At 53.2% G+C, this 19,809-nt stretch overlaps 1 protein-coding gene across 1 annotated transcript in view; it reads right to left on the bottom strand.

Moving 5' to 3' along the window:
• Positions 1 to 19,809, bottom strand: part of TRABD2B (TraB domain containing 2B) — a 195,378-nt gene that overhangs the window by 31,416 nt on the left and 144,153 nt on the right. Inside the window, exon 3 of the mRNA XM_015562219.1 lies at positions 2,914 to 3,060. Coding sequence (XP_015417705.1) covers positions 2,914 to 3,060 — 147 coding nt within the window. The remainder of the gene's footprint in view (positions 1 to 2,913; positions 3,061 to 19,809) is intronic.

Below are 19,809 nucleotides of genomic sequence, written 5' to 3'. Positions count from 1 at the left end.
TCTTTCTGAGGAAAATGAAGGCATCAAGAGAGGCTGAACCCTGAGGGACTTGGAGAAGGCCGAACATCTGTCTCTGATATCTGCTGGCCAAGGACCAGTGTGCTCCCCAGGGCGAGAGGGGAGGGGCTGCTTTGCCAGAAAGGCCTGGCTTGTTGTTCTAGGCTGAGCAGGACAATGCTATGGCTGGTGTCTCCTATAGAATTGTAGGTAGCAGCCATGCCAGTGTCACATAGGCTGGTGCCCACAGGCTTTTAGGTGAATGGGTAAATAAAGAAATGGAGTTCTTACTACATCCCCTACTATGGAAGGGATGACTGGCAGCCCTGACAGCACTTAGATTTGCTGCAACCACAAGAAAGGCAACCCTGCAGGCTTCCAAGTGGAGGGGAATACAGAGAGCTGGGACCCAGAGGGGTTATTTCTAGAAGCATGGCCCTCTCAGGCTTCTCTTCATTCCTTGAACATAGGAAAGAATGTAAGACACTGTTGTACCAACACACACATATTTGTTCATACAGTGAATGAGTGGATGGTTGAATGAGCTGAGGGGCAGTAGAGTTATGGTGATATGAATATGGGTCCAGAAGTCAGACAGCCAGGACAACCTGGGCTGGATCCCTCGTCTGCCACCCTCCCGCTGGGCGGCTCTATAACTAGCAAGTGACTGGCCTCTCTGAGACTCAGTTTCGAAATTGGTAACATGAGGGTAATATTTTTATTGTCCATACACAGACACTTTTGAGAGTGAAAGCTCATATATAATTAAGAGCCAAAATAACTACCAGGTGTGGGGCAGTCTGCTCTAACCATGAACCTGGAATATCCTGGAAAAAACCAAGACATGTTCACTCTGTGAGGTGCCTCCTGTGGGTCCCCAACCCCTCGGCATCCTCTCAGACACAGATCCCACAGTGTTCTCATGGGCAAGTCTGACTCCCCACTGGGCTGCAAGCTCCACCCATGGCAGCAGACACAGTCTGAGGATGCTCTATGGCCCCCTAGTTCGATATAGGGTTGGACCAGTGGGAGTTCTCAGAAGGTGTCTGTTGGATAAATGGGGTGAAGAAAAACGATGAGGCCATTGGGGCCTCTGGTGCATGAAGACAGCACTCAACTGTCAGACCTGACCCCATCCTGGTCATGGGTCAGGGGAGCCCACACTGAGGTCACACTCACGGTCTCCCCCCCCTCTCCCTCTCGCCCCCGCATCTCAGACTCATTGCTCTAGGGCCCTGGGGGCCTGACGTATCCTCTTTAAAATCTTATCCTGTGTCCTGCACTTAAATTTGTCACAGAAGATTTAGGATCTGCCAAAAAGTCTAATGACATCATTAATTTGCTCCCATCCACACCCAGGCTCAAACCCAGGACCCACAGGAACCACCCTTGGCATTGAGCAAAGGCTCATCAGCATGAAACAGGCAGAGACTGTTGGCAGCCACTGGGCAGCCCAGGGAACTTGGGTGCCTCACCCAACTCCTTTGCAGCTTTGACGTTCAACTTTCTGACTGTTGTCCTTGTTAAATGTTCTTTAGCTTCCTAAGGAATGAATGGAGATTCTCTTTTCCGCATATGCACACTCTTGGTCAGCAGGCAGAGGAGGCCTTCCTGGCTCTCTGAAGGCTCTGAAGGCCATCTCTTCATCAGCTCCATCTCTGCCCCTGCCTAAGCTACGCTTACTGTGGCCTCTGCCATCACAGCTCCATGCCCCAGGCTAGTCGTACGAAGCTGACATTTAGTTGTGACTTCTTTTGTGCCATGCACTGTGCTATGCATTTTCCCAAACTGATCTTACTTAATCCCTACAATGACATAGGCAGCCCACCTGCCAGAGACAGATCACAGAAAATCTGAGCTTGCCATCTCCTGAGGCCACCCCATCCCCCTCCCTCAGCTTAGTGTCAGCCACAGCCTGGCGAGGCTCTGTCCTGAAAGCCCCTCCCCCCAGCCCGGCCACACCATGGCCTGGACATCTCAGGTGGTGACCAGGTCCCCTCTGCAACACAGCTCTGTCTGCTCAGGGCTCGCCAGCCTCTCCCTAATGGAGGACGCAGGGCAGGGCTCTGTCACAAAGGGAATGGCTGGCGGGATGCCTATGAGCCTAGTGGTATCGAAGTTCTCTCCTCCTTTCTTCTTCACCATGATAGTCAGAGCTCTCAGAATCTGAGCCTCCTGTGGCCAGGTCTCTGGATCCTTTCTCCCTCCTTCTCTATACCAAACCATGCACAATGTGTGTCTTACTACATTCGTTCATGCACCAGTTGCTTATCGATGCACGCTTGTGCCAGGCCCTGTGCTGGCACTGGGACTGAGAGATGAGCACCACACCCTTGCTCTCAGGAGCTCTGGCTCCAGTGGGGTGGTGCACCAGCAGAATGACACAGCCTAGGCCCTAGCTGTGCCTCCAATGCAAACTCTCACCCTCCTCCTGGTAGAGCCATGCTCAGCCTCTCAAGGTCCCACCCACTGTCTGCCCAGCCTATGGGTGGTTTTTCCTTTAGGCTTTAAAACAAGGCAGAATGCTCTGGGCTAGACTCCAGCCCACGCTCTGAGTCTGAGTAACTGTGGGCTTTCTCTCCCTGGACCTTAATTTCACTACATGCTGAACTGGACGCCCTGTTCTTCCAGGCTAAGCTTCCAGGATCTATACACATCAGGCTCAAATACTGCTCTTCATAACCCGATAACCCAACAGACAATGAGTGGTGTGGCCTTGGGCAAGTCTCCGCCCCTCTCTGAGCCTCAGTTTCCCCATAGAATGGGGATCCCAATAGCTCCTGCTTACCATGGTTGGAGAAAAGATTGTGCTTGGCACACAGTAGGTGTCTAATAAATGCCAGGCGGGTTCACATGGGCTTGGCCGTGGGAACTAGTGATGCAGAGGCTGTCCGGGCTGGAGGAGGGGAGCCTCACCTGTGATGTGTCGTGGTTGAAGATGACGGCATTGAGGTCCCCGCAGTTGTAGTGCTTGATGAGGTCCTCCGTGGTGTAGGGCGCCTGCAGGCTCCCAGCCCGCACGCTCTCGTGCTGCAGCAGGGTCTGGTTCAGGGCAAACAGCACCTGGGTAGAGCGAAGAAAGAGAAATAAGCGCTGTGCTCAAGGACCTGGCTGAGGTCCCCGACACCTCCAGGACTGGCAGTCCTCTCTCTGGACTTTGGGGCAACAGGCCCTGAAACAGAGAAGGTGTGTGGGGCCGGCACCAGCTGGCGCAGTCTGAGCGTTTCCACATTTCCCACTCCTTACTCACCGGCCTCTGAACACGTGCAGCCTGTTCCCGTCCCCAGCCCTCTGCCCACACCGTCCCCACTCCTGCGAAAAATACTAACATTTTTTTAAATGTTTTTTAAAAATTGATTCTAGAGAGAGGAAAAGAGAAAGTGGGGGTGGGGGGGGGGAGAAACATCAATCTGCGGCCTCCTGCATGCCCCCCACCAAGATCGAGCAGTCAGCAACCCAGGCATGTGCCCTGACCAGGAATCAAACTGGCGACCTCTCGATGCATGGGACGATGCTCAACCAACTGCACCACAATGACCAGGGTTGAGTATTAACATCTTATCTAATGATGTGACAAAATGAGAACTCTAATTGTGTCTGGGTTTTGGAATGATAGGTAAGTTTTCCTTTGGGCTCTTCTTTTCCTGTGTTTAGGAAAGTTCTAGAATGAGCACAGACTCACCTTGTAATAGGGAGCACCCCCCAAACAAAGCAAACAAATGACCAAAACAAGCTTAGATGTCAAGGCCTAACCCAAATGCCACCTGATCCAGAAGCCATCCTCATACCAGGCAAAGGCCTAGGAGCTGGGCCCCCAGGGCTGACCCATGCCTCCCAGGTCAGACACATTCACACATGTTTCCTCAAGGGCCTCTATGCTGGGCCCTGGGGACACCGCTGTAACCCAGGCAGACCTGCCAGGCACCAGGACCACTTGGAGTGCTACCGAATATCAGATGCCCAGCTCCCACCCCTGGAATTGGAATCTAAGGTGGAGCCAAAATGTGGGTTTTAACAGGCTCCCTGGAACTTCTCCACAGCCCGATGGCTCCTGGTGTTTGAGGACCAGAGGTCTAATGGAACTTGGCCCACCTGAGGTCTGAGAGCCCTGAGACATGATCTAAAAGGTCTTTTAAATGGGAAATGGAGGCCCATGAGGGGAAGGGACTTGCTCAGTTTCACACAGTGACTGTATCCCCAACTCCCTTGGCCAACAAATAGGAGGAGTCAGACATTATTTAAGTTATTTAGCACAGATATAGGGAAAAACTTGTTGCATGTCTTGTGCAAAACATCAGGAGGTGATCATGGGCTACCTGGCCCATGAGCCCTCAGGCCTGCTTATTCTGTTTGCAATGTGTGGGATGACAGTCCCTCAGCCTCTTGATCCACACCAATTCAGGCCCAGGCATCTCTTACCGGGACCACTGCATTAGCCACTCCCATGCTGTCCATACAGACCCCTCCCCTCCCCTCCCCTCCCCTCCCATCTAGCCCATTTTCTTCTGCCACCCTCATCTTTTAAAAGCACAAATCTGATGGTCTCCTCTTTCTTGCTCAAAACTTTCCTGGGTGTCTCCTGCCCTCGCATAAAGGCCTAGCTCTTCAAGAGAGTCTGCAAGGCAGTGACCTGGACCCTGCTGTGGTCAATGACTATGTTTTCTACCCAGCTCTTGTGTCCTCAAGTGCTCAACTATGCAGCCATCTCTGTGCCCTGTACATGCTATTTCCTGTGCATTCCTCCTCCATTCTCCACTTGCAAATTCAGACTTGGCTGTATAGGCTCAGCTCAGATATTTCCTCCACTAAACTTCTCTGAGCCCTTCCACCCCCCATGGGACTCTCAAGGTCTCCTTGAATCCATGCCCTTATCCCCGGAACTCAGTAACTCCCTCCCATTCTGATTCTGGACTTGCCCTATAGCCAATGGTATGTTAGTAACTAGTTCAAGTAGCGGCCTGAAAAGCTCTATGTGCTTCTGCTGCCTCTTACTCCTCCACTACTGCCTGGAAGGCAGCCCAGGCTAATCTGCGGGGGGTGAGACATGGACGGAAGAGACACATTGCTTCAGTTGTCCCACCAAGATCATCCTCACCCAGCCAACAGCCAGGCAGCTTCCAGACATGCAAGCAAGCCCAGCAGAGCCCACTTGCAACTGGGCCCAGATAGCTGAGCAAACACTCACCGCCGTCACTACACAGCACAGTTGTGACGACATGTTCCTCCATGCTTCCCTCCACTACAGCGTGAACATGAGACTGTAATGCTGTCTCTCCCAATAGGCTATGAGCTTCTTGAAGACAGGAAGTGCCCCTTACGTATTTTGTGTTTGTAATACTCAGCATAGGACCTGGGAAAGACAGCATGCTACCCTACCCTTTCCTTAGCACTTTGATAGCTGCTGTGGTCACTTCATAGTTCAAGGCTGCTTGGTAATCCCTCAGACTAGCCCCTAGAATGTTGGCACCCTGTCTGCATTTGGGGCACACCATGACCACCTGGCAGAAGTTCCCACCAAGTGGTGTCACTACATGGCTCCAGACAGAAAAGCTCATTGAATAGGTACCCAGAATCTGCCCAAAATACTGTCATGGGCAATGGGGCCAAGCTGTGCTTGTTAGATTAGCTCCACCCATCCCCTCCCACAGTTGTTTCTGGCGGTGAGGAGAGCTGGATTGAGCTTGGATGCAGCAGCCCAGGCTGCTCCCCCTAATGAGCTGGCTGGAGATGAGGTCAGACCCCACCACCCCACCTCTGGGCCTTCTCCAGGCTCTGGCCACTACCCCTGCAATCCGATCTGCGGCCACCTGGTGCAGGGTGTTGATGGCAGCATGGTGGCTGGGGATGGATCGCAGGAGGCAGTGGACCTGTTGCTGAGGACATTGCTAAGGCAACAGGCACTTCCTCCCACATGGCACATGCCTTGGATGAAAGCATCCGTGTCAAGCTGGAACGCTCTGCTTTCCTCCTCTGGGGGCTGAGACAGACAGACCTCCTGTGACCACACCCTGTTGCTGCACACACCTGCCTGGTGCTTCTCAGCATAGGCCTGGCCGAGCACCACTTGGCCTATGATGAGGTCATCTGTCCAGGCACCCACAAGACACGCCTGGAGGAGAAATGGCTCCCTTGCACCTTCTCAGCCACACGAAGTCATTTCCTCAGTCACACGGCCCTCACAGAGCCTGGAGGTACTTTGGTGAGTTAAGCACTTACAATCTGCAGGGGGCGAACAACAATTCTGGCAGTAGAAAGTGCTGGCTAAATGACACTTGGAAGAACAGAGTTAGACCTTAACTTTTCTTGATTGGAGCTGGATGGGACCCTGGATGTCATCAGGTCCAGTGGTTTTCCAAACCTTTTTTAGCCATGGGATCCCTTCTTTGTTGTTATTGTTTTCCAGAGGAATCTTACTTGGAATTCAAAATGTGGAGCAGATAAAAATAGAAACTTCCCTGATTGACATAAGGGAGGCAGGCTGGAGCCTAAAGTCCTGCTATTTCAATGTCCCCTGCAGCACGGATTACCAAAGCTTCTCCATGGAGCTCATGGGTGCCCTGCAGCTCAGTTTGAGAACCACTGATCATCCCATGCCCTCAACACATAGAAGAGGAGATAGGAGCCCAAAGTGGGCAGGATGGGGCTCACCCAAGGCCGCACTGTGAGCTGGGGTGGAGTGGGCTCACACCCCACTCTCCTGACACCCAGCCGGGGAACTATGCAGTCCCTGGGGCAGGATTTCCAGCTGTCCATTGGCAGAGTCCATGTTCATCCTGCACACATGGCCACACCCATGTTCCTTCTGGAGCCTTGTGGAATAGCCAGAAATGGCCAGGAAGTATTTATTATTAGCTTGTGACAGATAGAAAACGGAGGCCAGATCACTGAGAGGCATCCAGCGGAGTGGGGTGGGCTGGGACTGAAACCTGAGCCTGTCATCTAGAGACTCCCCCTACCTCTGGGTGGGGTTTGGTGCTTCCCTTGGTCTTGGCACTTATCCCACTGAAGTGTCCTCTTCAGATCATCCCCTTCGCTCTGCTTGTCTAGACCGAGAGCTCTGCAAGGGCAGGAAGCCTGCCCCTCTGTTCACTGTTGAACTGCAGACTTTCAGGAACTGCTTCAGGTAGAAGGAGGCTGACCCTGAATCCTGGGCCCTTTCCGCCAAACCTCCCACCTCGGATCCATCCTTTGCCACTTAGGAAGCAGTCCTCACCAAGCCATTATTAGGATCACTATGTTTACTGAGCACTTACTATGTGTCAGGAACCCTTTAAACTCATATTAATTTAGTTAATCTTTATCATAATTCTGAGGCAGGTCTAGTACTAGTCCTATAGATTTTTAAAAATCCAAACAAATAACAAAGAGACATTAACTCATTAAAGGTGACAAAACTGGGGGGGATGTGTATTTGCACGTTGGCAGTCTACCGAGGACCATCCTCTTGGTTTACCAATGCTCACCCTCTGCTACCCTCTGCTCGCTGTGGGAGACCGCCAGCAGCGGTAGTGTCCCCATTACAAACAGGACACCGAGAAGCAGAGGGGAAGGACAGGTCCAAGGCCACATAGCTTGTAAAGGAAGAGCTGGATTTGAGGTCATGTCTGTCTGGCTCCAGAAGAGGTCCTCCCGACCAGGACTTCAAAATAAAATGTGCTCCATCCTGAGCATTCTTGGTGCTTCCAATAGACACTGGGAAGCTACGCTCATTCATTCACTGAACATTTACCTTCTGCCGATTCTCTGCAGGGATCTGGGATTGATGGATTAATTGGGCGTGGTTTTCACCCACATGGATCTCATTTTAGAGACCGATTTGCCAACTGGCCATGCCAGTAGAGGGTGGTTAAGTGGGGCTCGAGGCCCTGTGTAGAAGCACCACCTTGCTTCTCTCCCATTCACCCCGAATTCCCAAGCCGGCCCTGCTCACAGGCTCCCGGGCCTTGGTGCCTTCTGCTCCCGGCCACTTTAGCCTAACATACCCTCCTTGCCCGGAGCCTCGGTGGCCCACTCTAGGATAATGTTTATGATAAGGCTTTGACATGGAATAACAAACACCAGGTGAAGGCTAGAGCCGCCTCGCTCCCCCTGGACGTCTGTGTGCAAAGGCCCTGCCACCAAGAGCCCCTGAGCATCCCGCTGGCCCCCCTCACCAGTGCTTGCGGCCGGGAGCTGGCCTGCGGCGTCTGCTGAATGTAGCCCGGAATTTAAACACATCTTCAAACACGGGCCTAGGATGGAGTGAGGCAGGCGCCAGGAGGGTGCGGACGGGTTTATTGTTCCAGATTAGTCTAGTAAACAGTCCTGAAAGGGCTGAGATGGTGAACACTAAGGCCTTGTGTTCACTTGACGGCTCAGCAACGTCCTTTAGAGAGGAAGGCAGCAGGGCCCTTTGTCAGGAATACGTTGGGACCTGGGGCTCCTGTGGACAGGCTGGGCTCTCAGGCTGGGGTGCGAAGTGGGCAATGAGCACTTCTCACAGGGAAGTCACAGCAAAGGCCCCACCCCCTCAGCGATACTCACTGAGCACCTGCCATGTACCAGGCCCTGCTCTAGATGCTGGGGACCTAGGGACAAACAGACCCAAAGCCTGCCTCATCGAGCTTACCTGCTGGGTGGACATGGAGAATAAATAAGAGAATTAGCAAAATATTGATATTTTGAATGTTAGAGACATAGCAATGATTCCACTGAACTGGAAGTTAAGTCTGCCCCCTGGCCACTGGGCTCCTCATGACTCTGGATCAACAGGCAGGGAAGCGAGTCACTGTGCTGGCTGGTGACTGGTCCTGACTACCGAGGGAGCTGGACTGCTACCCTCAATGGTGGTAAGGAAGGGTGTGTGAGCACAGCAGGTCTCTGAGGACATCTCAGTATCACCACCCCCTGCCCTAACGAACAACAGTGAAAACGACAACACAATCCAGGCAGGACTGTGGATGGCCCAGGACCCTCAGGCTTGGGTTAGCTTGCTGGGTACAGAACCACAACCAGCTGAGGTGCTTTCAGAAGGCAGAGGGAATATGGATGTGGTAAGGGAAGAATGGGGTTTTAAACAACAGCTCCGACCATGTGTCTGGTTACAGAAACAAGGACCTTGTTGTCAGGACTATTTCTCCCTTATTTTGTTAAGAATGTGTCTGTGTGTGTATGTAACATTTTTTTTGTTTTCTTCTTTCTCTTCTTTTTCTGTTCTTCTCCTTCATCATGTAATGTCAGATATACTGACTGTATATTATAGTATTTAAGTACTGTTAACTCTACATCATATATATGTAAGTTATGGGACATCAGAAGAGTAAACAGCATTCAGGGAAGGCATGAGTGCCTTTCGGTTATACACAGGATCATGGCATCAGGGTAGGTGGAATTATGACCTTCCTATTGTCTTTTTTTTTTTTTTTTGGAGATTACATATGGTTTAAGGATATGGTTGCCACATTGACAAAGGTGGACTTGTGATGCCAACTTTGTCAACTTGGCTAGGTCATGGTACTCAGATATTTGGTCAAACATTGTTCTAGATGTTTCTGTGAAGATACTTTTTTAGGTGAGATTAACATTTAAACCAGTAGACTTTGAGTAAAGCAGAGTATGCTCCATAACAATTGAATAAGGGAGGGCTTTATCGAATAAATTGAAGGTCTTAATAGAAAGAGGCCAACTTCCTTCAAGGGAGGGAATTCTGCCTACAGACTGCCTTTGGACTTGATTTCCTTTTCCCTGAGTTTCCAACCTGCCCTGCAGATTTTAGACTTACCAGCTTCCACAATGTGAGCCAATTCCTTAAAATAAATATGTATTTAAGTATCTATGTATCTATGTATCCATCCTATTAGTTCTGTTTCTCCGGGAATCCTGACAAATAGAGTGTTGGTATTACATAGAGAAAATGAGGCAGGAAAGGGGTGGGGAGTTACGAGGGAAGGGGAAACAGCAGGTACAAAGGACCCATGCATATGTGAGGAGGAGCAGAGGCCAGGGTGGCTGGGGCTCAGTAAATAAGGGGGTGAACAATGGGTGAGGAGGTCAGTTGATTAGCACGCCAGGTTCCATGAGCCATTATAAGGATATTGAGAAAACATCCACCCCATAGTCCTTCTGGAAAAGGGATGATTATTCCCATGTGACAGATGCGGAAACTGAGGCCTTGAGATGGTAAAGTCGCTTGCATAAGGTCTCACATTGGAGAACTGGAGCAGGGATTCAAACACAGGCCCAGCTGACAGCCCACGGGTTCTTTCTGATCCCCCTAGGCGCTACCCACCGAGCCACCTTCACCCCACCATTGGTAGGAAGGACAGACATAAACAGAAAGTGGAGGCCAGTGTGGGAGGCCCCAATTCTGAACGGTGAGCTGGGAAGGAGAAGGGGTGCTAGAACCTTAGCCCTGGGGCCTGGTCGGAGCTGACATAGGAGGAGAGGAAAGAGATAATCTTTGCCAAGGTAACCCTGCCTGGCACATGCGCCTCCCCCCGCATCTGTTCTCACTCTTTGTCACCCTCCCCTCCCCGCCCCCCCGCCCACAGAATCTCATTCAGACCCCCATTTGTGCCGAGCTTTTCTTCCATGCTCTGCCTCTGCCTGGGACCCTCTTTCTTGCCAAGGTAACCCTGCCTGGCACATGCGCCTCCCCCCGCATCTGTTCTCACTCTTTGTCACCCTCCCCTCCCCGCCCCCCCCCGCCCACAGAATCTCATTCAGACCCCCATTTGTGCCGAGCTTTTCTTCCATGCTCTGCCTCTGCCTGGGACCCTCTTTCCACCCCCTGGTTCACACCCCCATTTCACCTGCTGCAGAGGCTCCTTCCTCAGAGCACTTCCCAGGGCCATGCATGGGGCAGCTCCTGCCTAATGCCCCCAAAGCACCTGACACTCCCTGGACAGGCATTCCCCCCACTTCACTGCTCTCAATGCTCATCCTTCCTGCTCGAAGGGGACTTGAAGGGCAGGCACATCATTTTTCCTTGTGCTGTTTCTCCAGCGAAGAGCACAGTGCCTGACCTATACAGCAAAGGCTTAACAAATGTTTTAGAATGAATTTGAATAAATGAATGAATGAAAGCTGAATGAACCACCCTTTCCAAATCCCATCCCAAGCAGCTCCCTGTGGGGACCCAGTGCCTCTAGGGTACAGAGCGGGAGAGCTGAGCCCCCTGGATCCTGGGCCACTCAGTCTGTCAGCGCCCTGGGTCGGAGAGGAGGGCAGTCTACCTGGCAGGAAGCCTTCCCGAGCTGGGGGGACATTTTCTCAAAGGTCAGAGCCCACCAGGCTCTGGCTGGACTTTATTTATTTATTCTCCTTGCCCCATCGGCAGCGGCAAAGCAGTGCTGACAACTTCCCTGCTTCCTGCTCAGTGTCCCGAGTCCCCCGGGCCCACAGCACAGAATCCTGTCTCCGGATACTGCGCTACTAAGCAGCGGGCATCCAAGTAAACACAGGTTTCCTGGAGCTTGGACTGGCTCTGGACTGGGAGGCAGAGTGAGGGTCTAGTCACCATCTGAATCTCCACCAGGAAGATTCAGAATCTCTCCCTGGGCAAGTCACTCTTCTTCCCTGGGCCTTGTTTTACCCACCCACGAAAAGGATCAATTCACATGTCACTGAACAAATGTTCATTGAGCACTTAGATATTGTTCCAGGCCCTGGAGGTATAGCAGTAAACACAACAAATAAAGTTCCCTGCCAGAAAGGAACTTTTATTTGTTGGAGGAAGCTGGCAATAAACATAAACAACTAGTAAGACATCTATGTTAAAGAATGACCATTGCTAAGGCAAGGAGTATAGAAAGTGTGTGTGTGTGTGTGTGTGTGTGTGTGTGTGTGTTGGGGGGTTGACATTTTAGATACGATGTCCAGGAAAGGCACAATGAGAAGTGACATTTGAGAAGAGATCTGATGAAGATGAAAGAAGTGGTCATATGCGTATCCGAGAGAAGAGTATTCTGGGAAGAGGAAACAGCACGTGCAAAGGCACTGAGGCAGAGCGGGCCTGATGGGTGTGAGGAGCAGAAAGGAGGCAGTGTGGCTGGAGAGAAGTGGGGGAAGGGGATCTAGTAGATGAGGTCTGTCTCAGGCAGGAACCCAACAGAAAACAGATGGTGCACTGCCAGTGACGTGAGTTCCAGCGAGGGAGCTTCAGCTGAAAGGGTAATTGAAGCGTGTTGAATGATGGGAATATTCACAAAAGTTGTGGACAGGGGATGGGGGAGCATGAGGAGGAGCAGCAGCAGGAAGCTTTCCTGCCTGTAAGCCTTGAAGGGAAAGGGGTGGGTGGTCAGGGACCTGAACCTGACCAAAGTCATCGCCCTCAGAAGGCAGCATCGCTACCGCTCCCTGGCCTGGACCACAGCGGCCTGCAGGTAGGAGGGGGCTGGTGGGGGCATGATATGTCCTAATTGCCTTCCTCTCCTGCCAGTGCTTCCCATTGGACTTGGGATAAGGGAGCCCAGGTGATGTCACATCAGTTCAGGGCTCAGAGCAGGGACAGCAGAGGGTCTATCTGGAGAGGCAGCGGGGGATTTCCAGGGCACGGTCAGAGAGCGTGGTGGGGTGGGCAGTGGGGGCACATCCTGCGGGACCAGTGGGCTTGAAGGCCTTTGCCTGCACCCCGAGTGAGCGGGAAGCCTGGGAGAGTGTGAGCAGAGGCCTGCCCCGGTGCCTGTGTTGATGTGGAACAGGGAGGCAAGAGTGAAGCAAGGAGATCAGCCTGAAGATGAAGGCAGCTCTGTCTTCCTCTTAAGGAGGAAGAACCGAGCATGCTCCTCCCTACCCCTCCACAGCCTATCCCCAACCTTCAGCCACAACCCGAAGAACCATTGACTTGGCCTCTAGCACAGACGTTCCCTGCTCCGTGGACGCCCACCCGTTGGAGCCGGTGGTGCTGGCCACATCCTCCATCTGCCCTGCAGTGTGGGCTGGCTGGGCTCTGTGCTTTCCTGGGCGGGCAGTGGAGGCTGACTCACTAGCTTTCTTTGCTTCTTTTCCCTGAATGCCTCATTTCTCCACCCAAAGACCACCCTTAAAGATCCCAGCTTTCCTCTTCTGTCCTTCAAGTCATGCCAGGAAATGCTCATAAATCCAGAGCCACCCACATGAGGAGATTAGCATTCTGCTGGAGAGGAGGCTGATAGCTGGGTTGGGGCTGGGCGGGAGGGGCAGGCCCAGAAGCTGGGTCTCCAGGAAAGAGGTTTACATGGAGTCTGCCCTGTTGGAGGAGCCCCTTGGTTTTCTGTTCGAGGTACAGGTAAGCCTGAGGGAGGCTGCAGCCCCAGATTCTGGTGCCGCAGGCTCTGACCCAATCCAGGTATGAGATCCACTCTGCAGGTCCAGGATGCCCCTGAAACTCGAGGATGTGAGACCCCTCAGCTCCGGAAGTCATGCTTTGAACCCAACATTTAGCAGTGACCTCCCATCATCTCATGATTTAAATAGTCTATGGTTCCAGGCACTTTGCACATGGAAGCTCATTTATTCTTTATAGCAGCCATGTGAGGCCAAACATTCCTGACCCCATTTTGCAGACAGGGAAACTAAGGCTCAGAGAAGGAAGTGACATCCCACGCTTTCCCATTGTTGGGGCTCTGTGGTCTAGTGTTCGCTCTGCCCAGGCGTAGTGCCCTGAGCCCTCCTGGCCCCTGGTGTCAACTATTTGCTATCTACATGAATTGTTTTTGCTTCCCAGGAACCACCTCTGATCTTCTAAATTGATTACACGTTGGGCAGGAGAAAAAAAAGGACAAATCATATAATCATATCAGAACGTCCCAGAGAATCATGTAGACTGACCTCTTCTCAGTTATAAAGCTTTGAGGAACTTCAAGGTGGTAGAGGAGATGGATAGAGAAACAGGTGAGTATAAAACCAAGTAATACGTTACTGATAAAAGGAAAAAAACACAGAGGTGTTGGGGACTTTGGGGGGCAGTTCTAGTGCAGCCTGGGAATCAGTGATGAAATCAGGCTTTAATCTGGGCTGTGCAGGATGAGTGGGGTTGAGAGAGATGCATATAGGTAGAGGGACACGGAAGTAGGTGGCATGTTTCAAGAGGTGTCAAGAGTCAGGCCGGGACTGGATCCAGAAGGTGGACTTGGCCCTTCTCTAATCCGGACAGCAGGCTAATCCCCAGTGGAGACTGAAGTAGATGGGGACCCACGGATGAGCAGACTGAGAGACCTATGGAGGGGTGTCTACATGGTAGGCGATTGGTGGGCTGTGGCCCTGGTTACCATCATCATCGTTATTATATGAAGTGGCTGCACCCATTGGTTGAAGGAGTGTAGTTTTATTTTTTCTGCTGTCTCAGACCTGCCTGCTGACACAGCTGCCTAGACTTCAAAAGGCAAGTCTCCATTTTCATTTGCAAAATCAGTATGAAATTCCTAGAGGGCTTGTCTAATTCCTTCTGGTCTGACCACACAGCAATTACCAATTTGCAGGGTGGCGGGGGGAGTCTCAGGCCCCGCAGCAGTGTGGGGACCTCGGCTCTGCCTGGGTCCTGGGCGGCAGCCAGGAGGACGGGATTGGAGCGTGCACCTCCAGGTGGCCCGGGTGGGAAGCGAGGGGCTGGCTCCGTGAGCATGAGCACTCCATGCTGGGGAGAGACATCGTTTGTCTGCCGAACCACAGGCTAGCAATGCTTCAGAGATGAGCGGTGCATAGCAACAGAAAGGGCAGGGCTCTGACCCCGGTTCAAATCCAGGCCCTGCTACATGCAGGCGGCGTGAAGTTCCTGGTCTAGACCTTTTGGTGATCTGATGCTATGAGAACACGGGTCTGGCCCTTCTGCTCTCTGGGCCTCAGTTCACCCATCTGCAAAGCGGGGAGAACAATATTTCTCTTCCCTGTCTAGTGAGCTGGCATTCTAAAAACTTTGTACTCTCCTTCCTCAGGGTAGTTAAAAAAATATCTGTTCCCTAAGCAGCGGAGGGGTGGCTCTGAGGAGCCAGTGTGTGTGGATTGGATTCTCATTCACTCCTCAGTGTTCAATATGAATCAGTTCCAGGCCCTGTGTTGGGTGCTGGGGCCACGGAACCAAATCCGCACCATTTCTATTCTCAAGGAGTTCAAGGTCAGGGGTGGAGTGCAGCAAGGGAGGAGGTACCAAGGAAGACTTGCAACAAGATGCTAACATCACTCATGTCACTTATCACTCATGAGAGCTGGGCTCAGGGATGGACACAGAGGAAGGACAGACCCATGCTGCCGGGGAGGACCACACATAGGATTCCTGGAGGAGGTGATTGTACAGGGATGCCTGGTAGGACCATGCTGAAGAGCAAGAAAAGGAATTCCAGGGAGTGTCGGCGCCTGTGCAAAGCCTGGGAGAAGCTGGCAAGTTCTGGAAAATGCAATGACTCCCGTGGGCTGGAGGGCAGTGTGTGGCTGGTGGAGGGCACAAGATGGGACTGGAGCAGGGAGCAGAGGTGGGATCCAGAGCTCAGACTTATCGGAGAGACCATGGGAGCCACTGAAGTTATGAAGCAGGGACTGACCAGCCAGGCTTTTGGTTCAGAAGCTGCCCCCTGGCTGCTGTGTGCAGTGCAGAAAGGAGGAGGGGAGCAGAGACCGCAGGCAGGAGACAGGGTTAGCCCTCTCCAGGCCAGGAGAGGTGGGGAGACCCTCCTGGGCCTGGGGCCTTGGGGATGTATGGAAGAAGTGAAGGCTGGCTCAAATGCCAAATCCTTCCTGGCTTGGATGTTCTAGAACCCTCTAACTCAGGGCTCTGAGGGTCTCTCCTTGCACACACTGCCCTTCCTCCTTGCCTTGAATTTCGGGGTTGGGCCCTCACCCTGTTTTCCTCCACTTCAGGAAGCCTTGCACCCCACTCAGGGGAGCAGCTGGACAGAGGAGGAGCAGGTCCAGAACGGGAGGAAGGAAAAAAGACTGCGTGGGCCTGGCACGGGACGCGTGGCCTTGCGAGCCAGGGGTTGGCTGCTCTTGCAGGAGGACATCAAAGGAGACAGCTGGATAGAACTTGACCTTAGAGACAAAACTAAAAGCAGTCCCAACGTCTCCCTCTTTTTGCCTGTTCAAAGTCATAGGAGACACTTCCTGGCGGCAGGATGGGAGCGGTGGAGACTGACTCTGCCAAGAGAACAGCAGGCCCGGGAGGGTCCTTAGAGGACGCTGAGGCCCAGAGACCGCAGGAACGCGCCCACGGCCACACAGCAAGCTGGGGATGCAGACTAAGGCAGGGATGAGGCATCTGCCTACTCCACTTGGGCAGCTCGGGTCTCCTATGCCCCCGTATCCCCTCCTTGCCCCCACCACAGACAGGGAAAATGTTTTTAGACCTGAGGCAAAAGAATGTGGGACTGAAATCTGAGCCTGGGGTCTTGGGAAAAGAACACAGAGAAGTTAGACACATTCTGGATGAGCACAGATCTGCTTACACTGCAGATGGGAATCCTCAGGGTTACCCGAGGCCTCCTTGCTGTGCACGTCGGGCCTGGGAGGGCAGGCCGAGCGGGAGCTGATGGGAGCAGAAGGGGATCTCCAAAAGTGCCTGTTAAAGGGCCAGTCGGCTTCTAGGACCCACCATGGGCAGAGGGCTGCTCCAGCCTCTTGCCTGCCTGCAACCTTCTCATGGGGCCTCAGGCCCACGCTCGCATTCCACTGCCCTGCCTATACTTGCCACCAGGGCCCTGCCACGTCAGAGGCAGGTGTCCTTGCTGGCCCCCACTGGTCCACACCCACACGTCCATCCTGCCCGCCTGGAAGCTCACCTCCTCTAAGAGGGCCTCCCTCAGCTCCAGTCCATGTTTGTCTCCTTGTGTGAGCGTCTGCAATTGGGAGAGCCCGTGTTCAAAGCCAGTAGGTGTGCTTTTCACAAGTGGATGGAGGGGGCACTCTGGAAGCCGTGATGTGGGGCCAGAGCTGGGCATGGAAGGGGCCCCAGAGACTGTGTTGATAGAGGGAGAGGGGCTGCGGGTGAGTGGCAGGGAGCTCACCCCCTGCCCGCAGGCCCTGCCATAGTGGGCACAGATGCGACTGTGAAAAGGCCTCTCCTTGTCCTGTCCTGAGATCTCCTCCTGGAAGCTGCACCTCCCGCTGGAAGAGCCAACCTGCTTCCAAGACGGGCCCCTGTCCCTCTGGAGATGAGGGCTCAGTGCCTTCCCAGGACACAAAGGGGGCCCCCTGCCACCTTTCCTCTGGGTCACACCCAGGCATCAGCAGCCAGAGATGGGCCCTGGGAGGTTAGCAAGCCTGGGAGGCTCCCCCTCAGCTCCTCAGCCCCCCTTTGAAGGGGATCAGGTTCCCCCACAAACATAATTGAACAAAAATATGAGAGAGAAAAGGTCTTTGTTCTCCCATTTACAGCGTCAGAAAATATGTAACAAATTAGCCGTTTATGAGGTAAGAGAACAGGGTTGTGCGCTGCGGCCGGGAGGCAGGGCCGCCGTACAAGGGGGCCTTTCAGCGCTCCGCGTGTGGGGGCAGCCAAGCCGGGAAGGACGGGCTCTGCCCCAGGCCGGCCTGCCTGCGAGCACAGCCTGGCACCGGCAGGGCGGAGGGAGGCCCCATCTGACCCCCTGGCTTGGACTGGGTGAAGCTTGGCAAAGAGAAACATGGCGCCAAGCAGTCAGTGATGAATGCAGCTCTTGGAAGGGGCTGGTGGCCGGCGCGTGGAGCGGGGACCAGAGGCCTGGCTCCTAACCCCGCCTCTGACGGGTTCCCCCGAGTGACCCTGCATGATTTCTTCTCCTTCTGGGGACCTGCTTTTCCATCGCTAACAGGAGGACCCTGTTCACAATATCTCGGGGTTCCTGGGACACTCATCTAACTGCAGTAAGGCCTGTGCGGTGCCCCGGCTGATCTCCCCGAATCTTAGAGATGTGGAGGGGATTCTGGGCATTGCATGGGCTTTCTCTCTCAAATACCTTTGATTCTTCTTCCAGGGTTTGATCAAAAATTCCAGCATCAAATACAGGATGTCCTTAGGCCAAGGGGAGGGGGCATATGTGGAACCAGTGGTGGGGTGGCTGGCTGAGCAGGAAGCAGCCGCTCAGCAGGGACACGGGAGAGCACCTCTCTTCAGCCTTGTCACCAGTGTGCCCAGAGGAGCAAGGCGCTGGAGTGAATGCATGTCGCAGGAGATTCTCTGGGTTATCCGGCGTGGTGATTCTCAGAGCTGGGATTGAACATCCTCTGACTTGACCTATGACCTTAACCCTGAACAAGTCCATCTCTTGCATTCGATGGCTTTGGCATCTCACCATTTGGAATTTCTGATTCCGAGGTTAGACCCTGTGTTTCTAGGGCCTGCATTTCCCTAAAACTAGGGAAAGGCCCTGCCAACCTGCAGGGTGGGCTTCACCCCTATGGCCATGGTGTGGGCCTCTCCTCCGAGACACAGCCTGGGCTCCAGCCCGGCCTGCACTCTCCTCTCTGGTCGCACAGGGGCGGGAGGCTCATGGCTCGGGCCTCCTGGCAGATGCTGGTGAGATCACGGGTCCGTGCCAGGCTGGGGTAAGGAATCCCCGAGAAAACGGGGTGCTGGCTTCAGCATGAATATCCCGAGTGTTCCGTCTGCAGTCACAAACACATCGCTTTCCTGGATCTGATTTTATTTATTTTGATTGGATCTTAACAGTTCTTTACAAGGCTGAACCTGAAGCCGCCCGGGGTCCCCGGGAGACTTGCTAAAACTTCAACTGCACCCAGTTTAGCAGAGCGACTTGAAAGTCAATCAGCGGCAAGGGACAATTCGCCTCATTATTTCCAGTCCTGGAATTTGGCAGCAGATGGAATTCTGGGCCTGGCGCGGACGCGGTGCTGGGCCATGAACATAGCAGGGTCTGTCGCCCAGGTATGGCAGTGCAGGGTCTAGGGCTGGACAGGCTGATATTCCCTGGGAGGGTAGGTGGTGCCAGGTGGAATTTCCTGCCAAGGGGAATAAAGGTGACAAGGCCCTGGCCCCAGGCTCAAGGCTGCTGCTCCAGTCCCGTGTGGGTCACTGCTCTACACTCAGCGTTCCTATCATCCATGTGGGTCCAGCCCGGCTGGGCCCTGGGGAAGCAGCGGTGAGATGGGACATAGCTGCTCTCCTCCAGGAAGCAGACCAGAGATGGGGTAAATTCTAACAGGAGGGACAGGCCCTGGGAGCGCACAGGAGGGAGCACCTGAGGCCGAGGCCCCTCCATGAAGCCTCACTTTCTGGGTGAGGTCCACTCGGACCCCTTGATTTAAGATGGTAACTCCGCACCCCGCGGGCACTCCCCTCCCCATTTATCTGCTGTACTTTTCTCCAGTCACCACCTTCTAACACATCATGTTAGTTACTCGTTTATCACATCTCCTCCCTCTAGAACAGCAGTGGGCAAACTATGGCCCGTGGGCCAGATCCCGTTTGAAATGAATAAAAGTAAAAGAAAAAAGACCGTACCCTTTATGTAATGATGTTTACTTTGAATTTATATTAGTTCACACAAACACTCCATCCATGCTTTTGTTCCGGCCCTCCGGTCCAGTTTAAGAATCCATTGTGGCCCTCGAGTCAAAAAGTTTGCCCACCCCTGCTCTAGAAGGTAAGACACTCTGTAAGGGCAGTGATGTTTGTTTGATTCACTAATATCTCTCCAGCCTCAGCACATAAAATGTGCCTAGTAAATACTTGTCAGATGAAAGAAAGAAAGAATGAATGAATGAATGAATGAACCTGTGGTATTTTGTTACTGACTCCTATTCCCAGGTGCCCTGAGAGTCTGTTCTTGCAGCAGCAGGGAGGTGGTACCTGGGGAGAAGGGATGGTGCTTGCATACTAGCAGGTCAACTGTTCACTTGACAGACAGAGCTCAGAGAGAGGCAGGG

This window comes from Myotis davidii, unplaced genomic scaffold (assembly GCF_000327345.1).
Source record: "Myotis davidii unplaced genomic scaffold, ASM32734v1 scaffold371, whole genome shotgun sequence".
NCBI lineage: Eukaryota > Metazoa > Chordata > Mammalia > Chiroptera > Vespertilionidae > Myotis > Myotis davidii.
This window is presented reverse-complemented; position numbering and strand designations above follow the sequence as displayed.